Raw genomic sequence first — 20,355 nt, forward strand, 5'->3', positions numbered from 1 at the left:
AAAGTGATGACAGGGTTCGTGCTAAGCGAGATAATATAGTTACGGTGATGATGGTTGACATCATGTTATTATGTATAGAGTTAGCAAACAATTATACCGCATACGGCACCGAGGAAGTCATGTGCTGACAATGTTGGTGGACAGGAATGTATGTGCTACTTCGGCTAGGACAGCAATCGAATCCAAATTTGCACATACTGCGAGAGCAAGGTTACAGCCTAAACTTGGCGGAACGGAGTTTGAGTAACTGTACACACAGCCGGCTAAACACAAAGCAAACAGGCACCCGTGCTTCCGAGAAACTTGAATTTCTGTAGATATCAAGACATTTGATTTGAAATAAGTACAATTAAGATCTTTCTACTTTCAAGGACGGAAACCAGCTTAAATGAACCTACAAATATCGCAAAAATATGTGAATACGGTAGGCCTGGGTGATGTTGCAGATGTGGATGACTTGATTGTCACTTGCTATGCCACCGTCTCTGTAGAACACTCATTATTACGGCAATGCTAACCATTAACAGCAGGAGCAGGAGTACGCCATTGCTATTAGAGCCATCGCACGGCTTTACCTTTTCAATTAAGTGGTGTTACAGAACCGATTTGCACCTCGTGACCAAGAAGCGGTCAACATGTCAATGGTACCTCGTGACTTCCTCACTGCTACGCTGTGGGTATGACAAGGCAAAAATCAAGGCCTGTAGCGAGAGACTCCTGTGCAGGACGTTGCTTAAATTTAAAGTCACCATCTCACTGTTTGCCACCACATCCACACCTCGAGATTCAATTCCCACTACAAATTTCCACTACAACTCGCCATAACAAGAAAATGTTCCAAATGCACCTCCTAGCCTTCCTCACCATTACTCTTTCACTGGCCACCGTCATCCTCGCCGCAGGCCTTCCGCCATGCCTAAATCATGCCGCACCTCATCGGTAAGTCTGGGAGCTTCACCCAACGCGTGCATTAGAGACCATCCCTCCTCTCCAAAACAAAAGCAAAACAAGCTAAACCATTCTCCCTAGCGGCATCGGTAACTTCTGCCAGTGCAGAGACCTCACGTGCTGGAAACTCAGTGTTCAAACACTGTGCAACCCGCCGGGCCCTGACATGATTGCTTGCCCGGATTGATGGGTTTGGGCTATGCAACTGTTTGCTTTAGAGGAAGTTAATGGTGTTTGTGTACAACTGAAAGGAAAGCGCCGTATAAGGGGGTTAGAACGTTCATATGGGCTCGTCCGATGTATGGGAATTTGCGATTCTTCTCGTATTCACATGGATAAATCAATCATACATCTTCGTGGTATTTCCTAGCCACCGCAAGCTATTGATTATTTTCTGATCATCGAACTTTCCTTGACTGCTTCGCAGGGAGTACTAAATTTCAGAACATCCATCCACTGGTGCGGAGATTCAGCGCTACTGGCACTTTTGCGCCCGCCCTAGTCTAGCGTTGCCCGGCAGAGTACGGCGGAGCATCCGGCCCAAAAGTGACGAACTCCCGAACGCTGAAGCCAGACCACTTCGTGGGGTTTGGTGGGTCTGTCAATTGGACTGGCAAAATAACTACCTATAGTTGGGGGTGGGCGCCTGTGTTTCTGGACTAGAGGATTATGTACTCAAAAGATACGAGGGCAAGAATGTACAAGCAAGCGAGAGTATTAAACGAGATCATGAAGATGCGAAGCACAAAATGAGACGAGAGTAGGATGACCATGCATTCTGAGACCTGACGTTGGAATGGCAGGTGAGACTATGCCAATTGGATGCGTATGTACATACGTTCCAGATCCCAACTTGCTGATTTCTATCCTACGAAGACCGGTATGCAAAGTGAGAAGACTTCTCTCTAGAGCAGACGAATGGCTTCAGAAATCTCACGCCTGCTTGGTACCGCTCGAAGCAGATTCCTCTTCTGTATCGTTCTCCCATGGGTACTTGCCATCAAACGGGCGAGTAAAGTAGCCCAAATCCCTATCATCCTTGAACAGCGGGATAAGACTCTTCTTGATTCTTTCCAGAGCAGAATTCAACTCAGCCTCGACGCTTTGTGGGTTGACACAGCACTGGAAAGCGGCGTCGGCAGCGCAAAGGTCATCTCGGTACTCTTCCTCGTCAAAATTCTTGATAAGGTCGGTAAAAGTGCTTATACTTTGGAGACCGTTGTCTATATCGCATACTTGCTGGATTGTACGGAAATTTAGTAGCTCCTTGTTGCTATTCATTTTCCGTAGAGAGTTCATCGTATTGTAGACAGCCTTGGTGATATGTCCTAGCTGCAGATTGTTGCGAGAGATGTATTCGCGGATGAACGAGGAAGCTATAAGGCGAGGAAGATTATCTGATCTCAACTGAGCAAACATGGCAGCCCAGTGTTGATCAATTGTCGCCATAAGATTCTCTTGGTGGAGGTCAAGTAGCTTTTGTACCACTGACGGCATGGTTTTGTCAGCTTCACCAGCCATCAAACCATGGCCTACGGCATGCACCATAGCCTCCGAGAAAATGCGTTTGTTCTGAAGATAGTATCCGGCCGTTAGAAGCGGCATTGGCATGTCCTGGAAGAGGCGTGTTCCGAGGCTGGCTTCGAGAATGTCCATCGTGAGCGCATCCTTGATAGCGGGTAAACAACCATAGCGTGTAGCGAGGACAGTGACGCCGCGTGCGAGCAGAGCGGTGATTTCCACAGGCTGTTGATAGAGGTAGCGAAAAACGGCTTCGTTGGCACACACGGCACGGGTGTTTTTGGAGGGCGATGTCTCGTTGGTGTCGGAGGTGTCGAGTCGAACGACGGTGGCAAATACGTCGTCGCTGGTCGGGAGGTTGAAGCGGACAGGAAGTTTATCGAAGTCTGCGAAGAGCTTACAAGCGGAGCGGAGCTTGTCGCCGTGTAGCTTGAGAGTGAGATCGACACCCAAGGACATGGACACGTCGCCGTCTTCGAAGTGAGGGAAGCGAGAAGGCTTCTTGTCGGTGGGAATAGTCATCGTTTCAATAAGCTCCTTCTGCTCGGCGGGTTCATTCTTCTCGCTCATTCCGACGGGCTTGTTCTGGGCAGAGGCGTCCGTTTCGGCGGGCTTGGTGTCTTCAGAGGACACATTCGTTTCGGCAAGCTTGTTGTTTTCAGCAGACTCCTTCATGTCGACGGGTGCCTGCTTCGGCATCTTGGCAGGGCGCTCTGAAGCGTTGCTGTCGGGAGAGGCAGCGCGCTTGTCTGGCGCCATGGCCGCGAGAGAACGGCGGAAGCGGCTTTGAGGTGGTTGCAGTGAAGCGGCAATTTTAGACGCGCTTGTTGACGTAACAGGGACCATCTGGCCGGGCAACGGGCAGTCGACCGCGGGAGGCGCCTCGTGCGACCCGCCCTGCCGGTACCACGATGTCCCCGGGAGCGCACCATCCATGGAACATCGCCCGACAATCCCGTGGTAATGTCCTCCCGCTCTTCTCGCCCATGATGGCCGCCTAGGTATATCTAAGGGTCAGGATGTCAAGCCTGCCCGCCACTTACTTAACTTCGACTTCTACTCGCAGCCTCTTCACCACCCGAAACACCGACATCCAACATCAAAACCAACCATCCATAATGGCCAGTCCAATGACAGAATGCGGTATCCAACGCCGCAAGCGCTCGCGGTCCAAAACTGACGAGCCTTCGACCGCTCAACCCTCCCCAAAGAGGATCAACACTGCAGCAACAACAACTCCTACGACCACTACTGCTGCCGCAACTCCAAAGCCAACGGCAGAGCCTACAACCCGTCTCGTCAAGTTTCTAGTTATATCCGACACACACGATTTAGGCTTGACGGACGATACATCCTCCGCCTTTCGCCTCCCCACACCAAGCGCAGATGTCATCCTGCACTGCGGCGACCTAACCAACAACGGCACGCACGAGAGCCTTTCGAAGGTCCTCCGCATGCTCGGCTCTATGCCAGCAGAACTAAAGCTCGTAATCGCCGGCAACCATGATATCTCGTTGGACCCCGAGCTTTACGCGACACAAGGCGGGGATGCAAAAGATTCTGCAAAGGCTCTGGAGCTAATGCGCGGTCCACTTGCACAAGAGTGCGGCGTCACTTACCTAGACGAAGGTACCCACACTTTCACCCTGCGCAGTGGAGCTTCTTTCAGCGTGTACGCCTCGCCTTATACGCCCCAGTACGGATCCTCGGCCTTCCAGTACCCAAGCGGCCATGACCGGTTTAACGTACATACTCCCGCGTGGGCAACCAACGTCGGAACCGCAGCATCCATCATCCCGGACGGTATCGACATCGTCATGACGCACGGCCCGCCACAATACGTCCTTGACGACACGGATGACGGTCGCAGTGCCGGCTGCGAGCATCTGCGCCGCGCTGTGGCTCGCGCGAAGCCGAGACTGCACTGCTTCGGACATGTGCATCGCGGATACGGTGCCGGGCGTATACGCTTTGACGAGCGAGGGTCCGACGACGAAGAGTTGGGACCACTCCAAAAAGAATGGGTTGGGGTGAACCAGTCGAGGAAGAAGGGATTTGCTGCCTTGAGCCCGTCGAGCGCAGAGGCATTCAGGGAAGACAAGTCGCAGGGGCTAATGGTGAATGCCGCAATCATGGCTGGGGAGGGGAAGCCCGTGAACGCTCCTTGGTTGGTGGAACTGGAGCTGGAGACGGCCGAAAGAGTGGGAGAGTGAGAGCAGATAAAAGGTAGCATCGAAGACCCGGGTCAGACTGGACCCTCCTTGTTACGATCTCTAACCTCTTCGACAAACTTTTTCGACACAGCAAAAGGATGGGCCATCCATGGCGCAAGCTCCTCTGGGCCGGCATGACGGACAGCGTCGGGCGCAATCCTCATCATCTCCAGAGGTGACCGACGACCTCTGGCTGTCCTCAGAAACCAGCCATGTTCTCTCCTTTGCCGACTCGGCGTCCTCTCAACCCAACGCAAGCCTTGCCCAAGAAGCGACGCGTCCCGGGGCCGCCGGCGAGCACCGCTCCATCATATATTTAGCGCGTTGGTGGATCGTTGCGGCGACAAGAACATGAAACATCGAAGCAGCACGGGCTTTTCTGAAGGAGGCAAGTACTGCAGACGATGGTGATGGCAATGGCGATCGCGAGACGACGTAGGTATGCGCTCGGAGACGACGTTGACGTCGGGACATGAGGCTCACGCGACGCGACCGCGTTTCTATCTCATAAGTCATGCGGCTCCATGGCGCACTGACCACACTACTACGCGCGAGGTTGTCAGGTCGTGCAATATTTCCACTTCTCCGCATCATCTCCATCACGCTCTGTCGCTCTGCCTCTCCCACACATTCACTATCCACAATGAAGTCATTCCGCACCCTGGTTTCACCAATTCGATCCTACAGTACCGGCCCACCGCCGATTACGAAGGTGTACGCTGGCAATCGACTGCGAATTACGAAGGAGTACACCGACGACTTCATTGAACCTGCATCAGCTCTTAATGCACTTAATATCAAAAAAAAGGCCGACCAACGCCGTCGCGCACTAGAAGTGAAGGAGCAGCAAGAGGAAATAGTCAGGCTTGGACCAGAGGCTGTAATGGATAGATTGTTGCGTCTACTTGAAGAAGAGAGCTACAAACTTGCCAGCCCCGCGCCAGCAGGCTGGTCGAGAATAGAAAGGGAGCTGCACTTCGAACGCGAGAAGAAGGCTACATATCTGAAGATGCAAGATTGGGTGCGACGAAAGATCAAGGCTACCGATTTTCGCATAGAATGGCTTTCCAATGAGCACGAACAAGTGGTTAAGCAGGCAGGCCTGGAATCTGAAGAGCCTCGCCGGGCGGGCCCGGAATCAGAAGAGACTGAGCAGGCGGACTCAGAACCAGAAGAGAGTGAGCGCCATGAGCGGGCGGACCTGAAACACGAAAAGCTTTAAGAGGTAGGGTTTTGGCGTTTCGAAGTAGCAGTGCATCGCTGTCGTCACTTGAGGGTGGCAAGATACCGAAAGAAGGTTGGGAAAACGATCGGGACTCGCCTTTTGTACTATCAAAGCAGCCTGGCCAGCTTTCACGCAAAGCTCAGCCACAACCAACGGCTCATGACGATCGGTCCGGCGCTACGGCACTACACTAGGGAGGGACATATGTTTGCAGTACACGAAAGGTGGCTGAAGGTGCAGAGGGACGGAAACGAGTGTAATTACTCGTCTGTGGCTGAGGCGTCTGTCCTGCGATGTCTGTCAGGAACCAACTGGTCCATCGTCGATGGTTTGTTCGACGTGCAGCTACTGCATACATACCTGTTACCGCTTAAGTGTGTCCCCGGAGCAGCCCATTCCAGGATAGATTGCCGTAGGGGTGTGCAGAAAAGCGGGTTCCAGTACGCAACGCTTGGTCCGGCCCCCAACGTGTACATATAATCTTTGTCGCCATTGTCACTTGCTTCTTTCAAGATGGTCTCTTCGCAACGTCTCCACTAAGACTATAGACTTCCCGAATTCCCGTCATGACGTGCGAAACTTGTCTCTCTCTTGACTCGAAAATCTACAACAACTTATCCGAGGATATCGACCTCGGCACAATCGACGAGCTCCGGAAAAAATCTAGAACATGCTCCTCCTGTCTAGGAATAGCAAAACGAGCCGCACCGCCAAGTGGAGGGTCTTTAGCCGCTCAAGTCGTGCTCTCAAGACAGTCTAATACCGGTGAACCACTCCTTCTGGCATCGGAGCAAAACCGAAGCATCCGTGGTCTTGGCTATTTCCTCCGGAAAGACGACAAGGAAGACAGGGCCGAGCTATTGGATAGGAAGTGGATCGATCTATCACGGATACAGCAGTGGCTAGCTTTCTGCGATACGCTGCACGAGGGACACTGCCACCACTTTCCTCCGGATAACACGATCGAAAGCCTCGAGAAACTGCGTCTCTTAGACGTGGAAAAAGGTTGTCTAGTCACCTGTCCGGGAAACGTCAAGTACTTTGCACTGTCGTACGTCTGGGGCCGATCCGCAGACGCCGTCGAGGCGCGGAAAGAAAACCTGGAGGCCCTTAAGCAGGCAGGAACCCTCTCGCCAGACACTGACGCAGTCGCGCTTCCAAACACCATTCGGGACGCCATGAGACTTGTACGCGGGCTCGGCGAGCGCTATCTCTGGGTGGACCGTCTCTGCATTGTTCAAGATGATTTCGAGAGCAAGAACTACCATATCCTGAACATGGACTCGGTGTACGCGAACTCCTACTGCACCATCGTGGCCGCGGATGGAAAACACGCCGACCACGGACTTCCCGGAGTGGGCGCAGGATCTGCGCCCCGCTGGTGTTTGCAAAGTGTTATCCGTTTCCCACAGTCTACGCTGGTGTCGAAAACGGAGGAGTTTAGCCAGGGCACACCACATGGGAGGAGAGGATGGACATTTCAAGAGATATACCTGGCTCGACGGTGTCTATTATTCTCTAGGGATAGTGTGTTCTGGAAATGCCAAAGGAGTTCCTGGAGAGAGGATACCCGCAGTAACCCTGAAGACACCAATACCGAGGAGAACCAGCGGGACAAATGGTCGCTGAGGTTTGATGCTTGGCCCAACCTTCGGCATTGGACAGACCTTGTCGATGCATACAACTACAGGGACCTGACGTATCCGGAGGATGCGCAATCCGCGTTTACAGGAATAGAGAACGTTCTTCAACGATCGGTTCCTGGAGGGTTTCTCTACGGCCTGCCTGAGTTTTTCTTCGATTACGCTCTATTGTGGCAGCCGCGTTTCTCTATGGAAAGAAGAGCCCGGGAGAATGGATGTGCTCTTCCTAGTTGGTCCTGGCTGGGATGGAAAGGTCGGGTGGATATGGATTTCTGCATTCCTGACGACTTTGTCCGGCAACGACCGCCTTGGGGAACGTTATGCAAGCTGGAGCCGGTAGCTGAGTGGACCCATCTTGGGCCATTACCCGACCTCCACAGAATAATCCGCAATGACTACAGCGTATGGCGAGCCAAGGCGGGGACTTCCACGGTTCCAACGGATAAATGGATAGAATCCAAAGACGGACAGAAAACCTTCTACACCACCTCGCAAGTTCCCGCCCTCGAATTCGCATATCCCTGGCCATCAGTGGCGGAAATGCCACCAGTGCAAGAGCTGCGCACATGGCCAGCTCGTCTTCGCCTCCGCTCTACCCGCGCTTTCTTCATGATCAGCGAAGTCATCCCCAACCTTGGAAAAAACCCCGACCTAGCGACGACTGTCAAACTAGCCGACAAAAGCCAAGGGAAATGGGCAGGCCTGCTGCACCTGAACATACGGCTGGGCGACGCGCACATCGCTCCAGTGGGGCAGGAGTGCGAGCTTATTGCCCTCTCGAGCGGGCGCGTTTTGAGCTGGGAAGACGGCCGTGATTATAGGTTCGAGGAACTTAATTGGCCGGAGACGGGGCGCGATAAGTGCCGGTATGCATTTTATAACGTTCTGTGCGTTAGGTGGGAGGGTGGGCATGTGCTCCGCGAGGCGCTGGGGAGGGTCGAGATGGCTGTGTGGCATGAGCAGGCCCTGGAGGAGGTGGACGTCGAACTTTGGTAGTGGGGGCGTAGCGCGCTGGGAAGAGTTGGTCGAGATACTGTGCGCTCGGTGGCGCCGTAGCGTGCGAGACTAGCGTCGGGTCGGTGGATGCTGCCGGGGATCGTTGCCGGTGCTTGCCTGGCTTTTGGGCGGGAGCTAGCCTGCTTGCGTAATTGCTGGTTGGTGGGGTCGGGATGCGTTCGCTTGAGCTCTTTTTGAGGAAGAGGAAGGGTTGGGCACGGTTCTACTATGGCTCTGTTGACGGGAAGTGTCGATATTAAATGCTTTGCCTTCGTTGGCTTTGCGAACTTTTGCTTGCTTGGGTGTATGCTTCTTGTGGCTTGCTGCTGCTTGATGTTGAAACGTGTCCACGAATTAGCATAAGAGTGTGACATTGTCCTGGCCGGTCAGTGCCAACGCGTATCGATATAATGCGCACAAGGATAGTTTCAATTAGCATTTTTCTCTGCAAGGGGCAGTTCTAGATCTTGCCTAGCGTGTCCAGTGTTCTTTCTACAAATGAGACTTGTTAGCACTAGCATGAAGCCAATTATGTTTTGATAATTTAGGTAGGCCTCTTACGCAGGGGACGCTTGTTCTCCTCTGTCTCTTCCACCGATTCCTCTTGTCGACCAAAAAGAGCACGCAACTCCTCTTTTGATTGTGTTGGACGATGGTTTTTCTCCCGAAGTAATTGCTCTTTCTCTCGCGCATGCTCTTTCTCTCGCGCATGCTCTTTCTCTCGCTCATGCTGTTTGGAAAGCTCATCGACGCGTGCAATAGTATGCTTAATCCCCGCCTCTGCCCACCACTTTGAGGATTCGTATTTTTGAAGCTCTCTGCGTGCAAGCCTCAGTGCCACTTCGGTTTCGGACATATTTTCTTGGGGCAACCGATGGACAGGTGGGCCACTGAAGTCAGGGCTTCTGATGGGTTCATCTGTGACTGTGGATTCGGTACTGTCTTCTTGATGTTGTTGCGTGGGAGTCGAAAACCAAGTGCCATAGGGCTGCTTTCGATAGCGATAATGGTTGGTACGGATGGTATCGCGGTTGTCGTGGAGATGGCTGGTTGCGAGGGTAAACCTTCGGATTGTCGGCAGGCTGGTACGGTAGAAAGGGATTGCGACGCGGAATGGTATCATGATGGGATGGATGTAGTTGTAGTTGACAGAATCGGGATGCGGAAAGCAAGTGTCTGGTAGAGTTGTGGGTGACGTGGGAGCGCTGGAGCGTTTGTCGAGTCTCGGGATTGTAACTGCAACCTTCCCCTGCAGCTGCGTCTCTACCGATTTGTAACCTACGTCAAAATCACGCTTCGTCCAATTTTTGACTCAACTTCTTTGTCAATAGACCATACCTAATCAGGAAAAACTATTGTGAAAGCGAACTTTTTGAAGAAAATACCAAGCTTTGTATAGCTTTGACTACCTAAAGAGTATATACAGTTAATCTATAGGTTGAATCAAGCAATACGCCCGATTATTAAAGACCTTAATTAACGACTTCTTTTTGTAAGGTATAACGTACCCTCGAGGCAAAAATATATGTAGTACAATGTTGCATTAAACTCGTAAGTTATAGTAAAAAATTCAATCTTGGTGGAATCCCATTCTATCCTGAGTAAATGCGATCCTCGAAAACATAACTTTCCCCCACTATCCGAAAAGTGTAAAATCCTGTAAATATTCTTGCATGACACGGTATGTTCTCTCGAGAAGAAGAATATCCTGCGGAAAGTCTCTTACCACTCCAAGCTTCGAAAGGGAAAAGACAAAGCGGACGAACTTTGAAGAATGCATATCTAACCAGTTCCAGAGACATTCAATCCTTTGAAGGTCTATTTCCGTCATAGTTACCTTGTCGCCAATGAGCATATTTCTCGGCAATTGACCGTTCATAAGCCATTCCAGGGCTTTCATTCTTGAAGAATCCTCATCGCTCAACGGTGAACTCTGCCATCCCATAAGCTCATCGCATGCCCAAAAGGAGACCGGAGGGAAAAGCTCGTCCAAAGAGATGATAGTGCTAGCTAAGACTTTGCAACGCTCTGCAACAGAGCTTGTTGCAAATTTTTGAGCTTTTTCCGTGAGAGTTTTCGTATTGAGCAGCCGCTCCATGATGATAATCGAGATATTCGGCTTAGTGCTGAATGGTGTTTTGAGCTCTGTGTCAAGATTGGTCTCAATTTTGTGCTGCGAAAGCTTTGAGCTCAGCATATCCTTGCTGTTGATCCCCACGCTCTCAAGCTTGAGAAACTTTAGAAGAACTTCAACTGAGGAGGTGTCGAAATCTTCTTGGCCTCGGCTATGGCGTATCTTACAGATGAGGAAGGTCCCTAACTCGTATTGGTTCGGAAACTGCTCTCCGATGCCCTTTTCTGACATTATTCGGTCATCGTGCATAGAGCTCAATTGTTCCACGTAGAGCTCTCCAACCGAAACCAATCCATTGAGTCCATCTAACATTTGTCTCTCTGGAAATGAAGGAGATCCTCCGAGCTTCTTGTACAGGATGTTGTGTTCAACTTCAGACCACGCACTCTGAAGAACCGACATGACTTGGATTTCGATTCTGTCCTTTTTCCTGAACTGAGTTGGTGGCTTTTTGAAGCGTATACGATAGTGAGTGGCCTGATATCCTTTGAAGCGGCGATTGTATTCGTCTTGTAGATGCGACTCTTCTTCCAATGTGACTTTACTTTTGTCAATTGGATGTTCGATCTTTTCGTCAACATGGAAAGTCTCCACAATGAAGCTGTTGACGCGAGACTTGTGGTTTGGGTAGAACAGGGCTATTCGAACTCCTGCTAGATCTGGGATATCATCTCTGATACTGTCTGGGGTCGTGTATTTTTTCCGTGGATGACGTTTCACGAGCTTTTCTTGAAGAGTCTTCGGAGACTTGGCTCGAGACGTGACATTCGCGTCGAATCGAACGCGGAAGAAGTCTTCACATTGTCCTCGCACGTAGTCCGCGAGACTGGAATAGTAGGATTGATTTTTTCCATCGTCCCCTGTTGCCTTGTAGCTTTTACAAAACTCGGCAATGATTTCTGGTATAGGTTCGTTTTCAAAATTGGACCCGTTCATGTTTTTTGAAGTTTGATCAAGGAAGGCAAGAGGGTGTTTAGTTTGGATACAACGGCAAGGTTTGGGGGTGGAAAAATAGTTGTTGTTTTCGAGTGACAGAGTTTCACCGAGAACTCCATCTTTATTATATTTAAAGTATCTCTAAGGCTTAACTTTAATGCAAATCTTTCGAAGTGACGGATGGTTAGGATGAAAGGCTGATTCCAAGGCGATATTCGAGCTTCACCGGTCGCGAAAGCTGGTAGAAAGGCGGACTCATCTTTTATGAGGCTGTGAATGTCTGCAAATAAGTAATTAGAAGTATATACCGTTGGCTGCTGTAAGATTCAGGTCGCTGGACATAAACTAATATTCAATTTGCGTTTTACATAACGAAATAAACACACGAAGTGTGTTTTTAGGTATGTGGTGCCCTTAATTGGTTTTCGCAATGCGAACGAGGTTTGCAAAATTAAAATATGATGAGTTTCTATGGCTCAGAGTAAAATTGTGTTTATCGTACTAACTGCTGCGGACTTGTTTTTGACCAGTAAGGTATGTAGGATTAAAAACATTCGGACAGGGATTACAAGTCAGCTGCACCTCGCTGATGTGCTCAACGGTGATTTGCCCAAATCTTCGGCTGACATGTAAGCCACGTATATGGCAGTGCCAGGCAGCAATATCTGTATCATGAAAAACTTGCTTTAACCCTTGCAACGACGGATTTGGCACACCGGATACATCAGACAAGGCTGCCCAGGAAAATGACACGCCTCACCTAAGAAATCACTGCAAAGGTGGTATCTCGGAAAAATAATTTACAGTCTGGGCAGGAGCCACGAATATATTCGACTTTCCACGTTTCTCAACATCCTTCGTTCGAGACCTAATGGAAAACTACCATGCCTTCGTTGCGGCACAACGTGAGAGAAACCCAAGCATTCAGAATGTTGTGGACTTCCTTAAGGCGCAGTGGCTGGAGAAGACAGCTTGCCGCCTTGTTATTCTGGAATTCTTATCCGATCATACCGATCCGCTTGTGCAGACAATCGAGGCTGAGGATCTGGAGCACCTTTTGAAGCAGTGCAGCAACACAAAGAATAGAGACGTCCATGGGCGAATCCTCATGATCGAAGATCTGACACCGGCCATCGTTGAGATACTCGGGTCAGTGTTACAGTTGGATCCTCTTTTCTTCGCCTCGCATCTTCAACCTCCGTGGCCGGACATCAGTGTTCAGACACCGGATATGGCGATGCTTCCGTCCCGCCTTAGGGTTGACAAATATATAAACATCCACTACCATCGGACAGTTGTGTTTAATGATCCGGAGATCCCACAAAAGCAACTCCTACGACCATCAAATGTATACAGAAAAGTGGTTGTTCTCCCGAAAACCAAGGGGTTCCATATTGGTCTGGCACAACATTGCTGCTCCATCTATAAGACTACATTACCTAACCAGGAGTGGATTGGTAAGGCCTAAATCATAACTCGTTACCTACGACTAACATAAGGAGCAGGTATTGTTCTTGTTGATCCTCCAATTAGCAGCATATATTACTCTGTCAAGGACAAAAAGAAAGATGTGCTGCTCTTTAACTTCGGTTCAAAACCTTTTCTAGGAGGTTATGAAGATTTCCAAAACGCCGAGTTATCCTATAAGTCGGAGGTTACTTGTGGTCCGAAAAGGTCTGGATTGATAGAAGATCTTGTCTATTACTGGAAACGACAAAAACCTTTATTTTTCGAACCGAAGTCACCTATCCTTCTTCATTTGGCATATTTCCCTCTGCGTATAGTTGCTGCTGAATGGGTAAACTATCTCACGGTTATGCATCACAGCATCAAGGAATACGAATACAAAATTGGGGGGCTATCAGATATGCCCCAGGAGCTTGAAAGGCTCAGTTCTGACCTGCAAACATTGCAGAGTTGGCGCCGTCGAAGCATGTCTTCAGAACAGAAGCTTAGGGCTACTGCCCGATTCATCCGCGATTCGTATGACACGAAGCAACGGAACTCTTCTTGGGAAACCATTGCTGAAGATTATGATCACCTCGCGACCCGTGTGGTGAGCTTCGGCCAACTTTACGAAAACATGCTCCCAATTGCCACATCGATGGTCCAAATTGCGGACAGTCGGCAGTCTTTCGCGGAAACCGCAAATGTTACTCGCCTTACTTATTTGGCCCTTATTTTCGTACCTTTTACATTCACTACGGGGCTTTTTAGCATGAACAATAACACTGCTCCTGGGAGTTCTGGTTTCTGGCTATTTTTTGTTGTGGCAATTCCAATGACGCTGCTCGTTTTCATTGTGGCTAGACCACCTATTAGGGAGGCAAGAATAATCAAGGAATATGTGGGGAACTTTAATATTCCACGGTTCAGACAATTTGGGTAGTATATCAGGCTGACAAGGCGACGCATACTATCTGGAGCTCGTTAGAAATAAAATGCGGAAAAAGCGTTGACAATCGAAACATACCTTAGCGCGCTTTGATTAAAGAACTTGTTGCAATGAATGGGGTTTCAATTGATAGCAATGAGTGGCATGATCTTGTTAGGAGCCCGGTAGGCGGAGTCCTCTTATACCCTGTGCTAAATGACTAAGCCACAGAAAAAGCAATATAAACTGCGTATACTTTAATACACCCCCTTCGCGTAGTGCCGCTTTAGGCAGTACGCGATAAACGCTGCAGTATTAAGAAAGGTAAGATAGTAAAAAGATGGTAGCTGATGTAGATAAAGAAATAGTTAATCTAAGGTGGTTATCTTCTGCTATGTCTTATTTAGGCGTAGGGACTAGGCCGAGCTGTTTGATAAAGGCTTAGTGCCTTTGTTTTGGAAGGGATTTAGTTAGCCTATTAGCTATCGTGTCTACTGTCGGAGTCTAACGAAAGCTAACGTTTCCTGCCTAAGCTTCTTGGCGAAGCTAGTAATGATGAATATCTATATGTCTAAGCTTAGTAATAAGCTTAGTAGTATTTTCTTCTATAAGGCGAAGAGTTTGCTTGTTGTCGTACTGAATTTTAATGTAGTGTCTAGGATTAAACTCTATTCCTCGGAAGAAACGCTTCTACTAATAGTACTGCTTGGCCGTGTCTAATAGAGTAAGGAGCTCTGCCTTAGTGCTTGAGGTAGTAACTATAGGTTGTTTAGAGGATTTCTAATCGACCGGCCCTCTAAATAGTGTGATTAGTAAGCCCTGATGGCTATGACGCGTGGCTAGGTCGTTGCTATATGATGCGTTACTGCTGATGGTAAAGACTGCCTGCTCGGGAGTATATCCCTGAAAGTAGATAGCTAGCTTGCGAGTAGCGCCTAGGTAGGCGAGTAAGCGCTGAGCGAGCTACTAGTATCGCGGCGAGGGGTTGCTTAAATAAGTAGAGAGGGAAGAGTAAGCGTAGGTAATATCCGTACGCGTGCTAACGGCTGTAAACTAAGCTGAGCCTATCTTACTTTAATACGTATGAACGTCCTGCGGCGTAGCGTAGTCCTCCTCGTTTAGAACTAACTATTTATTAGCCGGTAGTAGCGTTAGCGTATTTAGATTTTCCTTAACGTTGTAACGAGCTATAATGCTGGAGATGTATAACTCTTGAGAGAGCTATAAAAGTCGCTAAGCGCGATCTCTTACTATTCGAAGAGTAAGGAACTACTAGACTTCTCCTATTATCCTTATCTTATAGCGCTGGAATAGGTCTTCCTGAAAGGCGTTGGCGAACTTTTTATATTATTTGTGGAAGGCTATGATGATATCGTTAACGATGAAGAAAACGAATAAATATTCGTTAGTATAAAGGTAGGGAGCGTCTAGGATAGCTTCTAAGCCGAGGTCCTGTAGTGTTCTGTAAAAAATACTTCTGCTATAAGGTAGGTAATTCTTTTAATCCGTATAGCGCGCGCTTTAGCTGTAGGATTCGGTCGTGTAGAAGTTTTATACCTTTAGGCGGAGTATAGAAGGTTTCGTTTTCTAGTGGCACGTAGGGAAAGGTATTAACTATATTATATTACCTAGTCTCGAGATTAAAGGCGTAGATAATAGTAATAAGGGTACGGAAGATGCGGAAGGCTAGGGTAGCGGCGTAGGTATCCTGAGTCGTTATCTAGAGGTCGCCTCGTACGTAGATCCTTGCCTTTACCTTTGTAAGGTAGCCGTACTTATTGAATTTGTACTTAAAGACCTAGGTAAGAGGGATTATCTCTTTGTTAAGTGACTGGGCTTTAGTAATATCTGCTACTGTCTATACCCCCTTACCCTAGACTTCCTGTAGTTCCTTGAGTATGGTATAGTGGAAGTGTTCTTGTAGCGAATGAGTTACTATATCTTTAAAGTGCCGGGGCTCTAGTGGTAGGTTATCTCTGCGAATTCTCGGTAATAGTGGCGGACTACTAAGTATAGTATCCGGTATTAACGGAAGTAATAATTGCGGTTTTATTACTGGTGCTGCTAGGAATATAGCTTAAAAGGATTACTTATTATAGTAGTTATTGTTGAGTATGGTAACGTACGTATTACGGCGAGTTAATCGTCTTCGACTGTAGGGTTCGTCGAGAATGAGATTCGGATTAATATCTGCGTTAATTTAAGAGCCTCTCGGAGCTCTATTTCCTGAAGCTGCTGCTAGATTAGGTTCGGTCTCGTACTGAGTAGGAATAAGCCGTCCTAAGCGGCGAGGTAGTTCCTCTTCTTCGCCCCCTAATATTTTAGGCTCTTGATTCCTTGCCGGCGAGAATAGTGCGGACGTAAAGGTGTCCTCGTCCTGTACTAGCTAGGGAGTTCCTTATTCTCTTAACGATAGTGTAGGGGTAATTAATTACCCTCGTTTATTTTGCGCGTTAGTGGATAGAGGTATTCGCCTTGAAGGGCTGTCTTAGGTAGTTGTGTTACGTGATACTAAGGGTGATTTAGTTATGTGTTCTACTATATGGGCGGGTTTATCCTCCGCTGATGATTTATTAGATTTAGTCGACCCTTCTAAACTTAGCCGAATCCTTAGGACTACTTCTAATAGTTCGTCTTCCTCTTCTACCTCTGGAACTTTATGTGCTTCTTCCTTGTCTTCTAGTGAATAGCGGGTTAATTTATTAAAAGTAATATCTCGGACTTGTAGGATGCGGTCCCCTAGCGGGTACTAGATGCGGAAGATGTTAGTAGAATTATATCTAACTAAATAGCTAATAAGAACTCTAGCTCTTAGCTTCTTCTTCTTCTTCGGTATTATCTTGTCGAGTGTGTAGGCCTTGTAGCTATATACTTGTAAGTAGTTAGTAGTGGGTTTCTTTCTATGAACTAGTTCGAAAGGAGTCTTCTAATTGAGACGTTGGATTAGCGTCCGATTATAGATGTATACTACGGCCTTTATAGTTTCTAGCTATAGACGTTTAGGAAGGTTAGCTCTAATGCGAAGTACTCTTGCCTTAAGGATAAGAGAGTAGCCGGAGCGTTCGGCGTGTCTATTTTAAGTAGGAGTATATGGTAACGAAGTCTCCTACGTAATTCCTCTTCGGTAAATCTCCTGCTTTAGTTCTTGCGTAAAAGAATGCTCTCTATTAGAGTGAAGAAAGGCTGTTGTTTAGTGAAAGCGAATTAGAATCTGGTTAAGCTTTGCTAGGACGATTGTATTGTAGTCGGATTTAGTGATATGAGTTTTAGCGAGGACGTATTTAGTAGATACGTAATTAAGGTGCGTTATCTACTCGTGATGGTTGAAAGCTGGAGTTATTTGGATGAGGTCTAGAGAGACCCGAAAGAATAGAGCTGATGATATTTCTTCGTGATTACTGGTGGTTCGGGAGATTTGTTAACGAGCCTTGGTTTTGGCGTAGATATCGTAGTGGATAGGTAGGTTCTTACTGCTTAGACTTATACTAGATACGGCGTTAGGTAAAGCTTGAATAGTGTTCGAGCCTATATATGCGAAGATAGAGTGCTACTGCTCCGTAGGGAGGTTGCGGGTAGTTAAGGTAGTAGTAATTGGAGCTGAGGTAGTGTTGGTAGAATAGTATTCTGCGAAGAAATGTCCCTCTGCGAAGGTAAGGTTGTAGATAATACTATTGTCCCTCTTATTGTAGAGGTATATTCGTCTAGTGTCTATGTAGATATCTTTCTCGTTTGCCTTGCTAATTGAGATAAGGTTGCCTATGAAGGAAGGGATATATGCTACCTCCCTTAAAATAATAGGCTTACGCTTATTATTCCTGCTTGCCTCTATAGTAATAGTGCTAAATAATTCTACTGGAACGATGCTGTTCCCGCTGAGAATAAAATCCTCTAGGCCTGTACTACGTGTTTTGGTGAAACGCTTACTTATAAATCTGTTATAGACGTGATGGGTAGTGCCCGTGTCCGTAATCTATGAGAGGTTAAGAGTAGTAGGTCGCGTTAGTCCTTAGGCTATAAAATATATTGCGATAATAGCGGCTGTAAAGGAGGTTGCTGTTCTACTATCGTCCTTATCTTTTTCGCCCGTTGAGGTTTCTTACGATCTGTGCTTGTTTATACTCTTCGATCTAGTGATAGCTCTTTCTATATTGTCCTTTATTGTTGAATTGCTGAGCGTCTTCTAGACTTGCTTCTAAACTTTCTTATTTGGTTTCTAACCGGTAGGGCGAGCTTTAGTGTTTAGGTAGTAATACTAAGTATACTAGTGGTTGTAGCCGTATAGGCAAGGTGGTAGTTTATTAGACTACTATTATCCCTTTAATGAGGCGGCGAAGGTAGACCGAGTTATCTTAGGGTTAGTAACCGCTCGTAGCTGCTGTATGTATCTACGATACTTAGAGATGAGGTCTATTATATCCTTGTTGTAGGGAGACCCTTCGTTAATAAGCCTTTGATAGATTAGAGCCGCGTACTGCGAGTTATGCTAGAGGAGAGCCGCGTACTGCGAGTTATGCTAGAGGAGAGGTCTGAGGAATAACCTAAGGCCTTGTTTACTACTGATGTTGGGTAGGTCGACTGCTCGAGCTTTGAGGATAGTCTCTTCCTATTGGGTAAGCTATCTATCGATATTCTAATTAGTTAGCGGCTTCTCTAGTTGCCTTAACTAGTTTAGTAGAAGGTCTTGTTGTGTGTCGCGTGAGGGCTATAGCCGAGCCTATAGTATACGTAGTTGATTATACGGGTGCGTATCCGCTAGGTTCCGTAGTAGTGGCTGTAGAGAGAAGCTAATTGAATCCTCGATAAGCGAAGAGATATCGTTAATGTCTTTAATATTACGATTATACTCTTTTCTATCCTCCTTATAGAAGTCGTATTCTAGCTTCTTAGCTAAAAGCTTAGCTATAGAGCTGTCGTTTTCTGGGGCTAATAGCCTCGGTGGCTTTTTTAGTTATTTAGGAAGAGTCGGTTAGGTTAGATCGATAAACTTAAGGACGTTAGCCTTCTTTGCCCGTGATTAGATAATAAAGTACTATTCCTCCTACTCGTATAAGGATTTAAGGACGATAATTAGCTTAGAGGAAGCTATCGTGATTATGTGGCGTTGTCGGACCGACTTAGTATTTTGTGCGACCGTGCTAGCGAGTCGGTACGGTGCTTCTACGGTAACTTAAGAATATTAGCGCTAGCCGAATTCGTGTATTTAATACAAAGAGTGCTTAGCTTAATAATTAATGATAATACTGATGGATAATAGTAAAGTGTTGCTTATTAGATGATGTGTGACTGGAAACGTGTCCTTAATAGCGAGGAGTATAGACGACGCTTGGATGCCTTAAGACGTTAGTATTATTTTGTAGATATGCGCTTAGATAGTAGAAGGTATTAAACGTATTTCCGGGCTCATAACTGTTGTAATGAATGGGGTTTCAATTGATAGCAATGAGTGGCATGATCTTGTTAGGAGCCCGGTAGGCGGAGTCCTCTTATACCCTGTGCTAAATGACTAAGCCATAGAAAAAGCAATATAAACTGCGTACACTTCAACAGAACTTCATCTCACATCCATCCTTGTCGCAGCGATATTCCTTCTGAGACACATGACTATGGCGGTCTTCGATGAGATCTAGACCTGTCCATGTCGTAATTCAACAATTAGACAGTATTGTGGTCGTTGGAAAAACTCACCGCAATTCCGTTGGTAAGCATCATGAGAGTGCGGTCGAAACAGGTGTTCATTCGGCTGATTCTGCGACCGTTAAATAAAATTGTTGGATATAAAAAGAGGCCGTAAAGAGGCTGTCATACCCCGGAATCGAAAAGAAAACCCTGCAGGCCAGGAAAGTCACTAAACGCATTAGGGCAGGGTGACCACCAGAAGCCTTTGTCTTCGTTTGGGATACTCTTCGGGCATTCTTAAACTTCACATTCGTAGGTTGGAGTTTGTTCTTTTAGACGCCCATTTGGCGGATCCGGAGCCTTGAATGAGGACAAAGACCAAATAGGGTCAGAAAGTCCTGAACCTGAAATGGTGCTTAGGTCTCGCTGGCAAAAGCTTATAGAAAAGTCGAAACCTTTGTCGAATAGTCGTTGTCTCGTATCCTCCTCGAGGATACGATATGTTTGAGTAAATCCTGTCTTCGTTTGTAGCAAGGATGAGAAAGTGATTAATAAAACCATGAGTATGAGATGCTCACTGCTTCGCCATATCTTGTCGAAAAGTCTCTTGGTTCATTTTCAATTCCGCTTTCAACTTTAAAGACGTCCCACGCTTGTGGGAGCTCGGGCACAGCCGCCATTACCTTTGTCCAGCTTATGTTCGTTTTAGTACCGCAAAAGCCAACTGCAGGAAAATATAGAAGACGGAC

The 20,355-nt window shown here is 47.5% G+C and overlaps 7 protein-coding genes across 7 annotated transcripts; 4 read left to right on the plus strand and 3 right to left on the minus strand.

Moving 5' to 3' along the window:
• Nucleotides 1–1,796: 1,796 nt before the first annotated feature.
• On the minus strand, nucleotides 1,797–3,270 carry K452DRAFT_288504 (uncharacterized protein). The gene has a single exon (XM_033540666.1). The coding sequence runs from the start codon at nucleotides 3,226–3,228 to the stop codon at nucleotides 1,882–1,884; it is 1,347 nt and encodes a 448-aa protein (XP_033396850.1). The 5' UTR covers nucleotides 3,229–3,270; the 3' UTR covers nucleotides 1,797–1,881.
• A 154-nt stretch (nucleotides 3,271–3,424) lies between these two features.
• Nucleotides 3,425–4,682, plus strand: K452DRAFT_351743 (uncharacterized protein; the record flags this gene model as incomplete). The annotated part of the gene is made up of 2 exons (XM_033545739.1): nucleotides 3,425–3,637; nucleotides 3,681–4,682. Exons 1-2 carry the CDS (start codon nucleotides 3,608–3,610, stop codon nucleotides 4,680–4,682), a joined length of 1,032 nt encoding a protein of 343 aa, XP_033396851.1. The 5' UTR covers nucleotides 3,425–3,607.
• Nucleotides 4,683–5,270: 588 nt separating this feature from the next.
• K452DRAFT_45858 (uncharacterized protein) lies at nucleotides 5,271–6,001 on the plus strand. Its single transcript, XM_033546696.1, has one exon. The coding sequence runs from the start codon at nucleotides 5,326–5,328 to the stop codon at nucleotides 5,902–5,904; it is 579 nt and encodes a 192-aa protein (XP_033396852.1). The 5' UTR covers nucleotides 5,271–5,325; the 3' UTR covers nucleotides 5,905–6,001.
• Nucleotides 6,002–6,473: 472 nt separating this feature from the next.
• K452DRAFT_334664 (uncharacterized protein) lies at nucleotides 6,474–8,872 on the plus strand (the record flags this gene model as incomplete). The annotated part of the gene is made up of 2 exons (XM_033545202.1): nucleotides 6,474–7,055; nucleotides 7,167–8,872. 2 exons carry the CDS (start codon nucleotides 6,474–6,476, stop codon nucleotides 8,544–8,546), a joined length of 1,962 nt encoding a protein of 653 aa, XP_033396853.1. The 3' UTR covers nucleotides 8,547–8,872.
• Nucleotides 8,873–9,090: 218 nt separating this feature from the next.
• Nucleotides 9,091–9,669, minus strand: K452DRAFT_309568 (uncharacterized protein; the record flags this gene model as incomplete). The annotated part of the gene is made up of 1 exon (XM_033543259.1): nucleotides 9,091–9,669. The coding sequence occupies one exon, from the start codon at nucleotides 9,667–9,669 to the stop codon at nucleotides 9,091–9,093; it is 579 nt and encodes a 192-aa protein (XP_033396854.1).
• A 513-nt stretch (nucleotides 9,670–10,182) lies between these two features.
• K452DRAFT_334670 (uncharacterized protein) lies at nucleotides 10,183–11,682 on the minus strand (the record flags this gene model as incomplete). The annotated part of the gene is made up of 1 exon (XM_033545203.1): nucleotides 10,183–11,682. Exon 1 carries the CDS (start codon nucleotides 11,614–11,616, stop codon nucleotides 10,183–10,185), a length of 1,434 nt encoding a protein of 477 aa, XP_033396855.1. The 5' UTR covers nucleotides 11,617–11,682.
• Nucleotides 11,683–12,724: 1,042 nt separating this feature from the next.
• K452DRAFT_327339 (uncharacterized protein) lies at nucleotides 12,725–14,005 on the plus strand (the record flags this gene model as incomplete). The annotated part of the gene is made up of 2 exons (XM_033544908.1): nucleotides 12,725–13,073; nucleotides 13,122–14,005. The coding sequence occupies 2 exons, from the start codon at nucleotides 12,725–12,727 to the stop codon at nucleotides 14,003–14,005; spliced, it is 1,233 nt and encodes a 410-aa protein (XP_033396856.1).
• Nucleotides 14,006–20,355: the final 6,350 nt, after the last annotated feature.

Source organism: Aplosporella prunicola (assembly GCF_010093885.1).
Source record: "Aplosporella prunicola CBS 121167 unplaced genomic scaffold K452scaffold_15, whole genome shotgun sequence".
Lineage (NCBI taxonomy): Eukaryota > Fungi > Ascomycota > Dothideomycetes > Botryosphaeriales > Aplosporellaceae > Aplosporella > Aplosporella prunicola.